This window comes from Apium graveolens, chromosome 5, assembly GCF_009905375.1.
Source record: "Apium graveolens cultivar Ventura chromosome 5, ASM990537v1, whole genome shotgun sequence".
NCBI lineage: Eukaryota > Viridiplantae > Streptophyta > Magnoliopsida > Apiales > Apiaceae > Apium > Apium graveolens.
The window spans coordinates 306,015,052-306,029,663 of NC_133651.1; the positions used below are offsets into that span (position 1 = coordinate 306,015,052).

Sequence of the window (14,612 nt, forward strand, 5' to 3'; positions counted from 1 at the left end):
ATTTATGACTAACAACCCGATAACATGTATATTGGGTTAAAGTATACCAAAAAAGTGAAAACATTGGCTATTCTCTTATTTTATAAATAAGTGGAAATATATTTAAATGATTATAGAGTTTATTATTACAAAAATATAATTTTTTGTCATAAATTTCAATGATTTTCGTCACACCATTTCTATGATAATTTATCACACGATTTGATGACATATACCGTATGTCACATTAATACTGATATTTAGATCCACAAAATATTAAAATATCAACTGAAAAAAGTATGTATTAAGCATGAATGTGTGTGTATGTGTATATATATAATAGTTTAGCTTATAGTAATCATAAAACATGTGATCATGCTGGTTTATATTGGTGTTTAGATGCGTCCTCACATGCCGCAACGTGAACGAATGATATGGATTATAACGAATAATTATGGTAAGATTCTATATCAAATGGAACCACGAGGTGCTTAACATGTATAGAGCTGTGTATTTATTAATATTGAACAAGAAAATGGGAGATTTGTTAAGGTCAAAAATAAAAATTCAAGAAGTTTAAATTCAAGTAACAGTTATAACTTAAAAATATATGTGAATAAACTACTATATTCTGCAGTATTTCAAACGATCACATATATTTTCGTAACAATAATTCATATAAAACACCTAGGAGACAATAAGAAATACATGAATAAAAAATATATTACAAATATTATTTTAGTTTAATTTCAAATGTCGGAGAACATATTTTACACTGATGTCATCATATCCTAAAAACTACTCATTATATAAACAAACAAATACATAATTAATTATTAATCTGAAAATAATATAAATATACAGTCAATAATTGTAATTAAAATAACATATTCGTGTAATTTAAAATATAATCGTGCCTTACGCGAGTTAAAAGAGCTAGTTTAGTACAAACCAGCCAAACGCCCATAAAATAACGATAAAATGCTTTTCTTTGAACATGGATAATGTATATAACCAGACCAAGACCCGTGTTGACTTCAGATTTTTATGTATACCAACTCGCTTCCTAATGGAACCCCTCTTTTCCCCTTTTCATTTGAACGGCCATAGATAAACAAAGATAGACTCGAATGTTGTAAAACAGTGTAAAACAACTAGCAGTACTAATTAATTTCTCATTTTTCAAACACACCCAAGTTGCTCTCTTTTTCAAATAATGCTAATAGCCCAAGAACAAGGCCAACTATATTTTTATCAATTTCAAGATTTCAACCACCTTTACTTGCTTTTTAATTGATTTTCTTGAAACCCCTTTTAGTTAATTTTGAAGATGGAGCCTTTGGGTCTTGATGGTATAATTAATCGATTGCTTGAAGTTAGAGGCAAGCCAGGGAAGCAAGTGCAGCTTTCTGAGTCTGAAATTAGACAGCTTTGTCTTCAATCTAAAGATGTGTTTATGCAACAGCCTAATTTGTTGGAACTTGAAGCACCCATCAAGATTTGTGGTAGACTTTTTGTGATTTTTTTGTGTTTTTGTGAAATGGGTTGCTTGATTTTGGTTCTTGATTGTTGTTTTGATGTGGGTTTTGTATTTGGGGTTTTGAAATTTGATGTGGGGTTTTGATGATTTAATTAGTTGAATGGTTTTCGAGTACTTTCTTAACTGTTTGCTGTGTGTTTTATGCTCATTATTTGATTTTTGTTGTTGCTGGTAGTGATTATGTTTGGTAGAGGACTATAAGTACTAATTTGAGCTGATGTGGGACGAGTTTGCGGCTCGAACATCATTTGTGATATATCATTGTTCTTGTTGAAGACACTTCAATATGTATTTCGTTGTTAAACAATACGATGATGGGGGATGGTAGTATACATATGCTTTAAAGTGTCGAAATGGATTTTGAACAATTTACACAGGTTCTTGTTTCTGTTTCTTCTTGTTTTATGGTTGTTTTAGTTCCTTGTATAGTCAAGCACTATGTTATGAAGCTCTTTGGTTTCAGTTTACTGTATTTTTTTGGTTAATGGATTGTTGTATAGTCAACCTGTTCTAAAACTTCGTTCGGACCAGGTTCTTTGAAGATTTAGAATTACAGTATTTCATTTTAATATCTTCTTTGGAATGTTGTGTTACACTGTTACTTGTGTCCAATTGCTAAACATGGTAGATAATTTACAATTTGATGTTGAAGTTGAAGAATCCATTGCCTAAAGTGTATTAAAGAGTTCAATTTTTGATAGATAAATATTTCAGCCGTTATGTGTAGATGCGTCACTTATAACTTTTTACAGCATTGCCTTTTGTTCTTTTCTTGTCCTAAATCCCGGTAAGAGTTTTAAGTAGCCCAATTGTGTTGATAACTTTAACAAACTTTAGTAATGGAGTTGGGAGTTTCTCTAACCAGATTGGTACATGTTACATGATAAACTCGTGTCCATTCTTCCGTGTTAAGTAGTGTGAAATTGGAAATGTGGTGCCGAATTTTCATTTATTCTTGCTATAAGTGGCATAGTAATAATGCTTACTTTGTTGCCGAAGGATGTCAATAAAGAAACCAATATCTATTGCGTGTGACAAAAATGTTTCTTTATTAAATGATAGAAATGTCCTACATTTCGTGGGAATGGATAAACATGCAACTTATTACATTTCTTCTAATAGCTCTATATTAGCAGGGTATTGAATAATAAGTCTGTATGCTATCAGTTTCTGTTTTATTGTTATAAAGTTTTGAGCAACCTAATGCCAGTGGTTCAGTTTTTCACTAGTGTTTTTCCATTTGCAAGAGTGCTTTAGTGCTGCCTCAAATATACGTTAACTTATAAGCCCCTACTAGAAGCATTGAATGATGTACTCTTTTAGAAGCATTATCTCGTAGCTCGTATGACCTTTTCTTGTTTGTTTTGATCCTAGGATATATCCCTCTAGGCCATGTATAATTAGGGAGGTCTTATTTTGTAATTTGTCATTTATGAAGGAACCCTGATTTATGTTTAATATGATATCAATATCATGTTTTATCTGAGTAACTAACTATTTGCAGTCAAGTCAGTCACTGGGCTGTACATCTATTTGCTGATGGCTAAGTGCACTAGATGGAAACATGAAACATCTTTCATTATATTATATTTGGGTTATGTACGTATATTATGTGTATATGTGTGCCTAACACTAGGTAAAACTGACATGTATCCTTGAATAATGTTACTAGCAGTAATATATGTCTGGTTTACGGTGGACATGGTATGGAAATATATCATCTTCACCAGAATCGTGAAATGTTTATAATAATAAAAAATTGTACTCTCATTTTGTCAGGAGATATTCATGGTCAGTATTCTGATTTACTAAGGCTCTTTGAGTATGGCGGTTTACCTCCTAATTCCAATTACTTATTTTTGGGGGATTATGTTGATCGCGGGAAGCAAAGTCTGGAAACAATATGCCTTCTCCTTGCATTTAAGATAAAGTATCCAGAGAACTTTTTCTTGTTGAGGGGCAACCATGAATGCGCCTCTGTTAACCGTATTTATGGATTCTATGATGAGTGTAAGCGTAGGTTTAATGTGAGGCTCTGGAAAATATTCACGGATTGTTTCAACTGCTTACCTGTGGCAGCCCTCATTGATGAAAAAATACTATGTATGCATGGGGGTCTTTCTCCGGACTTGACTCATTTGGATCAAATCAGGAACTTAAAGAGGCCAACTGATGTTCCAGAAAGTGGTCTTCTCTGTGATCTACTCTGGTCAGACCCTAGTAAAGATGTTAAAGGATGGGGAATGAATGATAGGGGAGTTTCCTTTACTTTTGGAGCTGATAAGGTGACAGAATATCTTCAGAAGCTGGATCTTGACCTTATATGCCGTGCTCACCAGGTCTATGTTTGTCTCTTCTCCTTACATAAATATGTTACTGTAAATCATAATCTCGGTTTCTCTAACATTATCTCTTGTTTGCAGGTTGTGGAAGATGGATATGAGTTTTTTGCTGATAGACAACTTGTAACAATATTTTCAGCTCCTAATTACTGTGGAGAATTTGATAACGCTGGTGCTATGATGAGTGTAGATGAGACATTAATGTGCTCATTCCAAATATTAAAGCCTGCAGAAAAGAAGCCAAAATTTGGGTTTGGAAGTTCTACAACAACTAAGCAAGGAAGCCCTTTCATTAAAAACAAGGTATTCCTCTCCAATATGTAAATAGTTTAGTTTAAGAGATTGTGACAACCTGTAATTCTCGCCTTGGTAGAAATTAGGACCTATCATGCAAGTAAATTTTGAGTCTTTATAGCCCTTTAGGAGTATGGAGACCTTTAACCATTAATTATGATGCTTTGTGGCAAATATGTTCTTTATACAAGTGACTGGTGGCGCTTCTGCTCTTCTACTATAATCTGCTACATGTGCACATGCATCGTATTCAGGCATTTGCTTTGATTACCTTTATTAGTGCTTATGTTATGGTTATTATTTACGCTGTTATGTTACCTAACTTTGTGTTACGTGATTTCAAATCCAAAGCTCAAAATGAATGGAGGATCTCTTTCAATGATATTGAAATTGTATAAATATATTTACTGGGGTTAGGTTATGCTTACACTGATTTATACTTTTTTGTGGGTGCAAAGGTGTGATGAAACTGCTGATATGTATCGAAGGCTCCTGAAGGATACTGTCGGGCATATGTGGTGCATAGAGCAAAAGCCTGTTGTCTAAGAAGCCAGAGCTTTCTTGGTACAAGATGAGCAAATCATTGGAAGCACTCCTTGGCAAATAGAAGATGTAGCACAGACCTCTTAATGCTAGATAAAACAGGAGGGTCTAAATTAACATTTTGTTTTGCAATGTAAAAAGCAAATTGCTTTAGCGAGGGATCAAAGTTCCTCTACCCTGACAAGAAAATTGTTGTGTTTCTTTTGTTCTTTTTTAAGGTGGAAATGCTCTGAGGAAATCAAAGCATCTCTAGGAACCAAAGTCTTGAGCTGTTGACGGTGCTTTGCAATTTTATGAGATGCGCGTGATTATTGTTTTCTGTGTCGTAATGTTATATCTTATCTCTACTCTGCCCTTGATATCTCCCTTTTAGAAGTAAAAATGCCTCAGACAATTCATAGATTTGTATGGAAGAACTTGCAAGTTGGCATATCTAGGTAGCCATTTTTGTCCGGGTGAATATGGTCTTGATTCATGGAAGACAATTTTGGTTTCCTGAGATAAGGAAGAGCTTCAGCATTTTTAAAACAGTAAGTAACTGGAGGATCGTGCCTTTTGTTATGATTATGTGGAGGTGATTACAAATTATTCTCCCAATTTATTGATATGTTCCTTGTTACACATCTTAATAACGAGTTCATTCTGATCGATGGGGATGAATTGGGTGCTATCCGGTTTTATGTATTTTTTTGTAAGGAAACATTGCAGTCTGTTTTTAACACCCCAAATGTAGATGCCTAAAATAAATTATAATGTTATAGGAAGTTAGGAACTCTGGTTCCTTCCAAGCTCAGAGTTCAGGATTTTCAAACCCTTATGGCTTCTATTTCCAGAAGAATTTGGACAACCAAATTCTTATATATTTCTATGTAGACTTCAGCCCTTAAAGTCTGTATTTTCTTACTGCTGTAAATGTGCTTTGTAATCTTAGGCTCTTATCCCAAATATTTTCATGTTTCTTTGGGGAAGGTGAGGCTGATTCTTGTCATTTTAAGGTAGCATGGCATAACTGTTTGCCAAAAAAGGGAGGCTTTGGTCTTGAAGTTTTGGTTGATTGTCACAATGGTGCAATGTTCTTTTAGCCACAACATTCAAATCTTCAATCTTCATGCATCATGCTTATACTTTTAGGACGCTCATTAGTTAGTTAGGGACTTCAAGGAAACGGCAAGAGAAAGCCTCTTCATTGCAGAAAAAGAAGCTAGGAATGACTTGTCTTAATCATACAATTACTGTTAATTACTAGCTAAATGTAGCATGCAAAGAAAATGAAATGAGGGTTGACGTTAATTACAACCATTTGTTGTAATACACCAGAGGCTTGAGCAGTTGGAAATGGTCTTGTTTTCTCTGGCATTTGTTCTAAGCCAAAATATTTGGTAGATAGGCAGATGTAATGCTAATGATAACTGTTAAATTAATGAGATTGAACTGTACTGTGACTTCAGTCCATAACTAATGCAATTGCAACAGAATGCACAGATATCAAGTTTCACTGATAGATCAAGATAACCTGCAATATAGATCAGATTGCACAACGAAGAAAGAGTAACCATACCGTGCACACACATAACCTGCTAAGTCTAAAGAATAAACCCTCACAAGGTGCGCAATATTTTAGATCAGTTTAATCCTGCGCATTACAGGACTAGAATAGATCTTTAGTGAAGCCTCTACTGTGCAAGTTCCAGAAATACGAATTTGGAGGAAATATGAGCTCTAGCTATTAAAAACGGTGGACTACTTATGCTACTGGTTGCTTGAACTATTCTCTGCATCTACTTCGACATGGCTTTGTTGCTTCAGATCGGAAGATACTGAACACGATTGTGGGACCGAAAGGGAAGTCATGCTGCAAGTTGTTTGTTTCTTTGCTGAAGAGGATACAGCTGTGGAGCATAAGTCATCATCGATCTTTGATGTCTCACCTTCACTGTTACTGATTTGCATGTTCCTTTGAAGCTGTCCTTCTTCAAGAGGTAGTAATCTCTTTCGACTGGGGAAGCCATTCTTGAAATCTTGCATTGAAGGTACCTGTTGGTCGTGGGAAGAAGCCGCAGAGCAAGGAGCCTTCTCCTTTAAAACAACCTTTGGAATCACTAAATTGTCAATGCAATCGGAGTTATCACCAACTTCATCATTCCCATCAGATTTCTCTGCTCTTGCAACAGCTTCTCTTTCCCGCATGATCAGTAAAGCCTCAGTTAAGCGATCTCTTGCTAAATCAATGTCAACAATAGGGACCGGATAGTTTAACCCCAAATCCACTCCTGCAGATCTCAGTACACTACGAGGTGCATCCCAAGGATGATGGATCCACTCGGAGGGCATTCTTGCTAGCTCAGGAAGCCATTGCCTCACATATTCACCCTCTGGATCAAATTTAAATCCCTGAACCTGAATCATAATTGGAGAAAAATTAAGATCTGTGGTCTCAACAGAAAGCGCCATAAAATCAGCCATTTAGTAAAGGAAAGGAAATCATTATACAGAAAGGAAATCAAAACGTACCTGTGGGCTATCTAGACGCTCAAGCTCGTGTCCATCAGGTAAGCTACCTGATATGTATTGCCAGCCAAGAATATCAGTTTCCAAATCTGAGTCCAGAAGGGTATCCCAGAAATACTTCATTCCCCATTGCCATGGTAGAAGCAAAAACTTTACAAAGAACCCGGAAACAATAACTCTGATCCTATTGTGCATCCACCCAGTTGCCCAAAGCTCTCTCATACCTGCATCAACTAAGGGATAACCAGTACGACCCTGTCTCCAAGCCTTAAAATGGGCTTGATCGGCTTGCCAAGGGAAATACTTCAGGTTGCTCAGCAGTGATCTTTCATGTGTAAATGGATAGTTAAAACAAATGTAACGAGAATATTCTCTGAATCCAATAGCCCGAAGAAATAGTACCACACTTTCTTGTCCAACAGAATTTCCTTCATTTGACCACAACATCTGCTTCATCCGCATGCAGTGGAATACTCTCCTCACACTCATTTCCCCAAAATGAAGATATGGCGAAAAGAGTGATGTTGTGTTCCCTGCAACAGTTGCCCTCTCCTTTGAGTAGTCGATCAGATTTTCTTCAACGAAGGCAGATAGAGCCTTATCGGCATTGCTCCAACCGGGAGACCATCCTCGTCCTAATAAAGCATTGCTGGACTTTTCCATTTCGTTTTCAAGCCCCAGATCGTCAATCGAACAATTTTCAACTATTCCTGTCATTTGCACATTGGAAACACACTGAAATTGTTTAGTTATATACTGAGCTTTGTTTTCTACTTCTGATGCTAAAATATATTACGTTAGGAATGCATAATTATTATCACAAACAAATTATGTCCAAGCATTTGAGTCTCGAAAATTTAATTAGTACAAGAAAGCATGCAAGTTTGACACAATTACACTATGAGAGTACCTTCCACAGGAACTAAGCGCCACGGAGGAAGATGTGAATCAGGTTCTTTTTGCATGTTTAAGCACCTCTCCCAGTATGAATCAAAGGTTGTAAAGGCATGTCCTTCATTATCGTATATTTCCCATGGTTCATACAATAAATCTCCATTATAGCTTTGCACTGATATACCAAGCTCCCCAAGCTTTTGTTTGATGGTGTGATCTCGAACAAGTGAAACAGGATCTGGATAGCAATTGAAGCCAAAGAAGGCTTAGTGACAATGTGATTTGTTGGGATGAGGATGTGTACTTTACTCACTGATGTGGTAGTAAGCAAGTGAGCTTCTATAATATAGTATTATGTATTTATGTGCATGTCAAAACTGGTGCATTAATAACTAAAGAAGGCTTTCTAGTTGCAGTAAAAAATATGCATACAAAAGAATATGATATTTTGGCAATTTTCCAATGTGAAACTAATTACTTGAGACTCGACAATGCACATGGAGGATATAAAAACAACTTAAGGCCCAGTGATACACATTGTAGATTTGGCTTGTGTGATTAGCCAGGAGAACATGCAACTGCAGTCTGCAGCACTTATTGGCTCCATATCTCATACATTCAGATACAAATCCCATGTCCTTATAGAAATCTAGAATGTCTTCTGCATGATCAAATATCATATGAAAGCCTATTTTTACACCGTTACTCCCTCGCCTAGCGTGTTCCTGTGCAACAATTTATCAGCTAACCTCAACTACCAACTACAAAGTTTTTCTGGATGAACATGTTTAGAAAATTCAACATTACCTCTACCACTCACCGTATGAAAGGGAAAAATTTTTCTCTTATCTATGAGATTAGTATGGTCATGTTGCCAGGCTTCAAACAATGGTTCCAGGTCTTTTTCTTTCAAAGTTCAACCTACTAATTAAACTTGAAGGTACATAACTATGAAGTTTAGCATTCTATCAATTTAGAAAATTTGTGGAGTTAGTGAAACGTTATGTCTCACCAGATACATACTAACCAGTAGTTGTGGTCATAATTTCCAGTATCCCAGAACACAAAATTCATACACCAATGACTCAGCTGAAACTTTTCAATACAGATGGTATAATTTGTAACACTGAAGCCGTAAGAAAAAATATTATAGAAGTTCCTATCCCATTATTATATATTTCACTCGAATAACATTTTTTTCCTGCTGGAGTATTTCATTGCACTGTTATCGCGCTATAGTCAGTTTAATAGCAAGAAGGGAAGTACATACTTCTATGGCTTAACCAAAAGCTTTTGTTCATGAATTGTTTGAAATTTATGAATAAAAATCGGGGTGAAGCTTTTTGTAAAGACCTCCTTTGATCACTGGGTATTTTGAACAAATATGTCCTTAATATAGAACACAGCTTAACATGATCATAAATTCTTCTATATGTTTTGCAGAATCCTATATGAAGATGTAATCACCCTCTCCCTGGCAGATGCTAGAACAAACATAATAAATCTTAAGTAGCATGAAACAAGTTATTGTGTTCCAGATCATGTACCAAAAGGAAACAAGACATGAGAAGAAAAAACCATACCATAAAGATGGTTATAGGCTATTTTTGTTGCCCCAACAGCACTAATGCATTCCAGAAGGGCTTTCAAAGTGCTTCGAGCTTTGATCAGTATAAGTTTAGCCCCAAGTGACTCCATAGATTGCTGCAGATGTATGAGAGACTTCTTAAGCCACCACCTTGAAACCCTTCCTGGGTAAAACTGCCCTTCTTCTTGTGGACACCATATAAAAACAGGCAGTACAGAACCATCTCTAGCAGCTGCAGCTAAGGCAGGATTGTCATCAATCCGAAGATCCCTCCGAAACCAAACAATGGTCTTACAATCGGTTTCCATCATGATTTCAAAATCCTTTACTTCAGCTTCTATGTAAACTTCAAGAAGTTGATCAAGACCATAAATTTTTTATAGAAAAAGTCTATACAAGTATACGAGATAATCGAGCAACAAACTGCGCCACAACACCTCGCGCTGAAAACAAGTTTGTCAATTGCCACAATGAAAAAGTTGCACACTTACCAAATTCTCATTTCATGCAGCAAATCTTTAAGATACCCCAGAAGTGAACAATAACATAAAATCTAGAAATGAAGGAGAGCAACAAACACTATCTAGCAACTATAATAATGGAAATAGAGAATATGTAGCAATTTGTAGCAGACAGTAGGATTGCATGACATGTGACAAAGTTGCAGAAATCTGAAAAGAGAAAATACCAAGATCAGCACACATTGAGTGAAAAATAATATCCACAGAAGTAGAGGACCACCACTAGCAAGTAGACAAGAAAAAAACAAATAAAGATAATAGGCATATGTCCCATGTATATTTCATTACCATAGAAAGTGACAGCAAAAATAGGTGAATAATCCTCATGAGTCATGGGTTGATGCCAAGACAGCCCCCACTTCATCACCATCTTCTACAGTCTTCTGTTAGCATCTATCTCACCCCCTCTTTATTTACACACTCGTTTACTCCGTCCCAAACATTTCTTTATATTTTCGGTGTCTTTTTATATTCATGTAGACTAGAAATGACTAACGTGTGCAATGACTGAAATCAAAAGAGGTCAAGAGTTCGAATGCTGTTATAATATCTCCTTAAAACAAAAACCATGCCCCTCAAATAGTTGTAGAATTTGATGTCGGTAACGAAGTACACATGTCCATAGAGCAAAAGAAATTGTGAGAAGAAAAGTAGCAAAAACTTATCACATCACGTGGGTTCATCTGAATATCACGCGGGCTTGTTGGATTCTTGTGAAACAGGGTACACTCAATGAGTCGAATAGGTAATGCTTCAGGTCCCTCTGTCCCGTCAAATGCGCATCAAACTATATTCGTCCCACTGTCATCTTGTGTCGGTAAAATTATCTGCGTTATAGAATAGGGGTTAGAATTCATTCCGATTCGGTAAGTGGGAAAATAAATATTTTTTGTTGACAGGAATTGATTAAACCCTTTGATTAGATTTTCTTTTCTTTTATCTATTTACTATGTTATAATATTGTACTAGCCTATAACTCGTGCGATGCACGGATTGCTTTTAACATTCGATAATTTTTAATAATATATTTTATAATATAATTTTTAATAGTTAAAAAATAAATTAAATAATATAATAAGTTATAACAATATATGTTTATAATAATTTGAGACTTGACTAAAAATAAATAATATAATATAATATGTCGTCCACGGTACTCGAGCTAGAAATTGTTAAAATAAACAATATAAAAGTTTAAATATACTAAGCTCTTGACGGGGTTCGAACCCTGAATCCATGAGAGCATTTAAAATATTAATATAATAATATTTTATTATTGCATCCAACAGTTCTCATCTTTCTGACTTTAGATCTGACGGTTGATATTTGTCGTACCAAATAACTGTACCGAATAACCGACTACCAAATAGAGGGTGTTTTGCTTATAATAGTATAGTATAGATATGTTGTAATATACTAGCTATAACAATATTATATCGAACCTCTGTAAAAGTAAATATAGCAGAAAGGGAGAAAGAGAGCAGACTAGAGAGATGAAAGCTGTTTGGGTGTGTTTTTATTCATCACAAACAAAGCTATTTATAGCCAAAATAAGAGACAAGCAAATTAAATGCAATGTGAAGATTTCCAAGTCTAAGTCTAGCCTTACTATTTAATCTTTGACAATAACAATCAATTTACAACACTCCCCTTTGATTGTTATTTTGGAATGGACCATAGACTGCCTCGTTAAAACCTTGTCAAAGAAAAACCCAATGGGATAAAAACTTTGGCGAAGGAAAAAGAGTACAATCTCCCCTTGAAAAAACTAATCATTCTCCAAAATTTTGTTGTAACAAATCATTGAATCGACGCATTCCAATATTATGTTGTAACTTCCCAAATGTTGAATTCGGTAATGATTTCGTGAATAAATCAGTAAAGTTGTCACATGATCGAATTTGTTGTATATCAATTTCACCATTCTTTTGAAGCTCATGAGTGTAGAAGAATTTTGGTGAAATATGTTTCGTCCTGTCTCCTTTGATATATCCTTCATTGAGTTGATCAATGCATGCGGTGTTATCTTCAAACATAATGGTAGGACTTCTAGTGATGTCTGATAATCCACATCATTCCTGAATATTCCCGATGATAGATCGCAACCAAACACATTCTCTACTGGCTTCATGAATTGCAATGAGGTTTGAGTGATTTGTTGAGGTTGCCACTGTAGTTTGCTTCGTAGATTTCCAGGAAATGGCTGTACCGCAATATGTAAACACATATCCAGTTTGTGATTTACCAAAATGAGGATCTGACGAATATCCAGCGTCTCACCAATTAACTGAGATGACGAGTTTTTCGGGAAGAATAATCCAAAGTCTGTTGTTCCACGAAGATAACGGAATATATGTTTGATCCCATTCCAATGTCTGTCCATCGAAGCAGAGCTAAATCTAGCCAATAAATTTACAGCAAATGTAATATCTGGCCTTGTATTATTTGCAAGATACATAAGCGCACCAATCGCGCCTAGATATGGGATTTCAGGACCAAGAACATCTTCATCATCTTCTCGTGGTCGAAATGGATCTTTATCAGGCTCTAAAGATCTAACCACCATTGGAGTAGTCAATGGATGAGATTTTTCCATGTAAAATATGTTCAAAACCTTTTCTGTATATGTGGTTTGGTGGAGGAAAATTCTTGTTGACAAGTGCTCGACATGTATCCCAAGACAATATTTTGTCTTTCCAAGATCTTTCATTTCAAACTCTGTCTTTAGGTATATGACAGCATCATTAACCTCTGTAGATGTTCCTACAAGATTTAAATCATCCACATATACAACAATAATCACAAAACCAGATTGTGATTTTTTGATAAAAACACATGGAGAAATTTGGTTACTAATATACCCATTCTTTTGCAAATAATGACTTAGTATGTTATACCATATACGACCAGATTGTTTCAGTCCATATAATGATCGTTGAAGTTTAATGGAGTATATATGACGAGGTTTCTTGAACTCATCCATTTTTAACCCTTCTGGGATTTTCATAAAAATTTCACTATCGAGTGAACCATATAGGTATGCAGTAACGACGTCCATAAGACGAGTTTCCAAATTTTCTTTAGATGTCATACCTAATATAAAACGAAAAGTAATTTCATCCACACTGGCGAGTATGTCTCTTGATAATCAATGTCAGGCCTTTGAGAAAACCCTTGTGCTACAAGTCGGGCTTTATATCTCATAATTTCATTCTTTTCATTTTGTTTTCTTATGAATACCCATTTATTCCCAACAGGGTTTACACCAATTGGTGTTTGGACAACAGGCCCAAATACTTCTCTTTTACGCAATGAATTTAATTTTGTTTGGATTGCGTCTTTCCATTTTGGCCAGTCTTTTCTTTGACGGCATTCATCCATACTTTGTGGTTCAGGATCAGAATTTATGTCTACATCCAATGCTGCGGAATACACAAATACATCATCAATTATGACTTTACTTCGATCCCATAATTTCATATCATACATATAACTTATTGAAATTTCATGATTGTTTAATCCCGTATCTTCCGGGGATGGAATCTCTTCAGGAGATAATACCACTTCAAGGGTATTTGCTTCCTATGGAGCATGTGCCACTTCAGGGATAATTTTCTTTATTTTTCTTTTTCGTGGTGCAACATCTTTTGCACCGACCGGTCTACCACGCTTTAGGTCTACCACGCTTTAGGCGTGGCTTTGATTCTGTAACCAATTCTTTAGTATCTGATTTTTGAATTGGTATATCTATTCTAGCTGGAGTATTTACTGCAGGTATATGAAATTTAGTTATATTTCTAGAATCGTTAAATGCGTCAAGCATTTGGTTTGCAATATTTTGCATATGGATAATTCTTTTAACTTCAAGTTCGCATTGACCGGTACATGGATCTAGAAAATATAGTCATGTTGCATTCCATGATAGGTCAGGATTAACTTTATTCGAATGTTTATCTCCCCCTAAGGGAGGAAACATAGACTCGTCAAAATGATAATCTGCATATCTTGCGGTAAAAAAATATCTCCAGTTAGAGGTTCCAGATATCTAATTATATATGTGGAATCAAAACCAACGTAGATACATATTCTTCTTTGAGCTCCCATCTTCGATCTTTGTGGTGGAGCAATCAGTACATATACCGCACTTCCGAAAATTTTGAAGTGAGAAATATTAGGAACTTGACCAAGTACCAGTTGTAGCGGAGAATGTTGGTTGTAGGAAGTTGGCCTAATCCTAATAATATTAGCAGCGTGAAGTATTGCGTGACCCCAAATAGATGTAGGTAATTTTGCTTTCAATAACAGAGGTCTTGCAATAAGTTGGAGTCTTTTGATAAAGGACTCGGCTAACCCATTTTGTGTATGTACATGAGGAACTGGGTGTTCAACTGAGATTCCTATAG

The 14,612-nt window shown here is 35.5% G+C and overlaps 2 protein-coding genes across 2 annotated transcripts; one reads left to right on the forward strand and one right to left on the reverse strand.

Annotated features, from left to right (window-relative positions):
* The first annotated feature begins 1,021 nt into the window (after positions 1-1,021).
* On the forward strand, positions 1,022-5,017 carry LOC141659327 (serine/threonine-protein phosphatase PP1 isozyme 2-like). The gene is made up of 4 exons (XM_074466134.1): positions 1,022-1,484; positions 3,299-3,858; positions 3,943-4,164; positions 4,614-5,017. The coding sequence occupies exons 1-4, from the start codon at positions 1,310-1,312 to the stop codon at positions 4,617-4,619; spliced, it is 963 nt and encodes a 320-aa protein (XP_074322235.1). The 5' UTR covers positions 1,022-1,309; the 3' UTR covers positions 4,620-5,017.
* Positions 5,018-6,197: 1,180 nt separating this feature from the next.
* Positions 6,198-10,418, reverse strand: LOC141659326 (cryptochrome-1-like). The gene is made up of 4 exons (XM_074466133.1): positions 9,684-10,418; positions 8,117-8,338; positions 7,210-7,916; positions 6,198-7,095 (listed from the first exon to the last, which is right to left on the reverse strand). The coding sequence occupies exons 1-4, from the start codon at positions 9,997-9,999 to the stop codon at positions 6,448-6,450; spliced, it is 1,893 nt and encodes a 630-aa protein (XP_074322234.1). The 5' UTR covers positions 10,000-10,418; the 3' UTR covers positions 6,198-6,447.
* Positions 10,419-14,612: the final 4,194 nt, after the last annotated feature.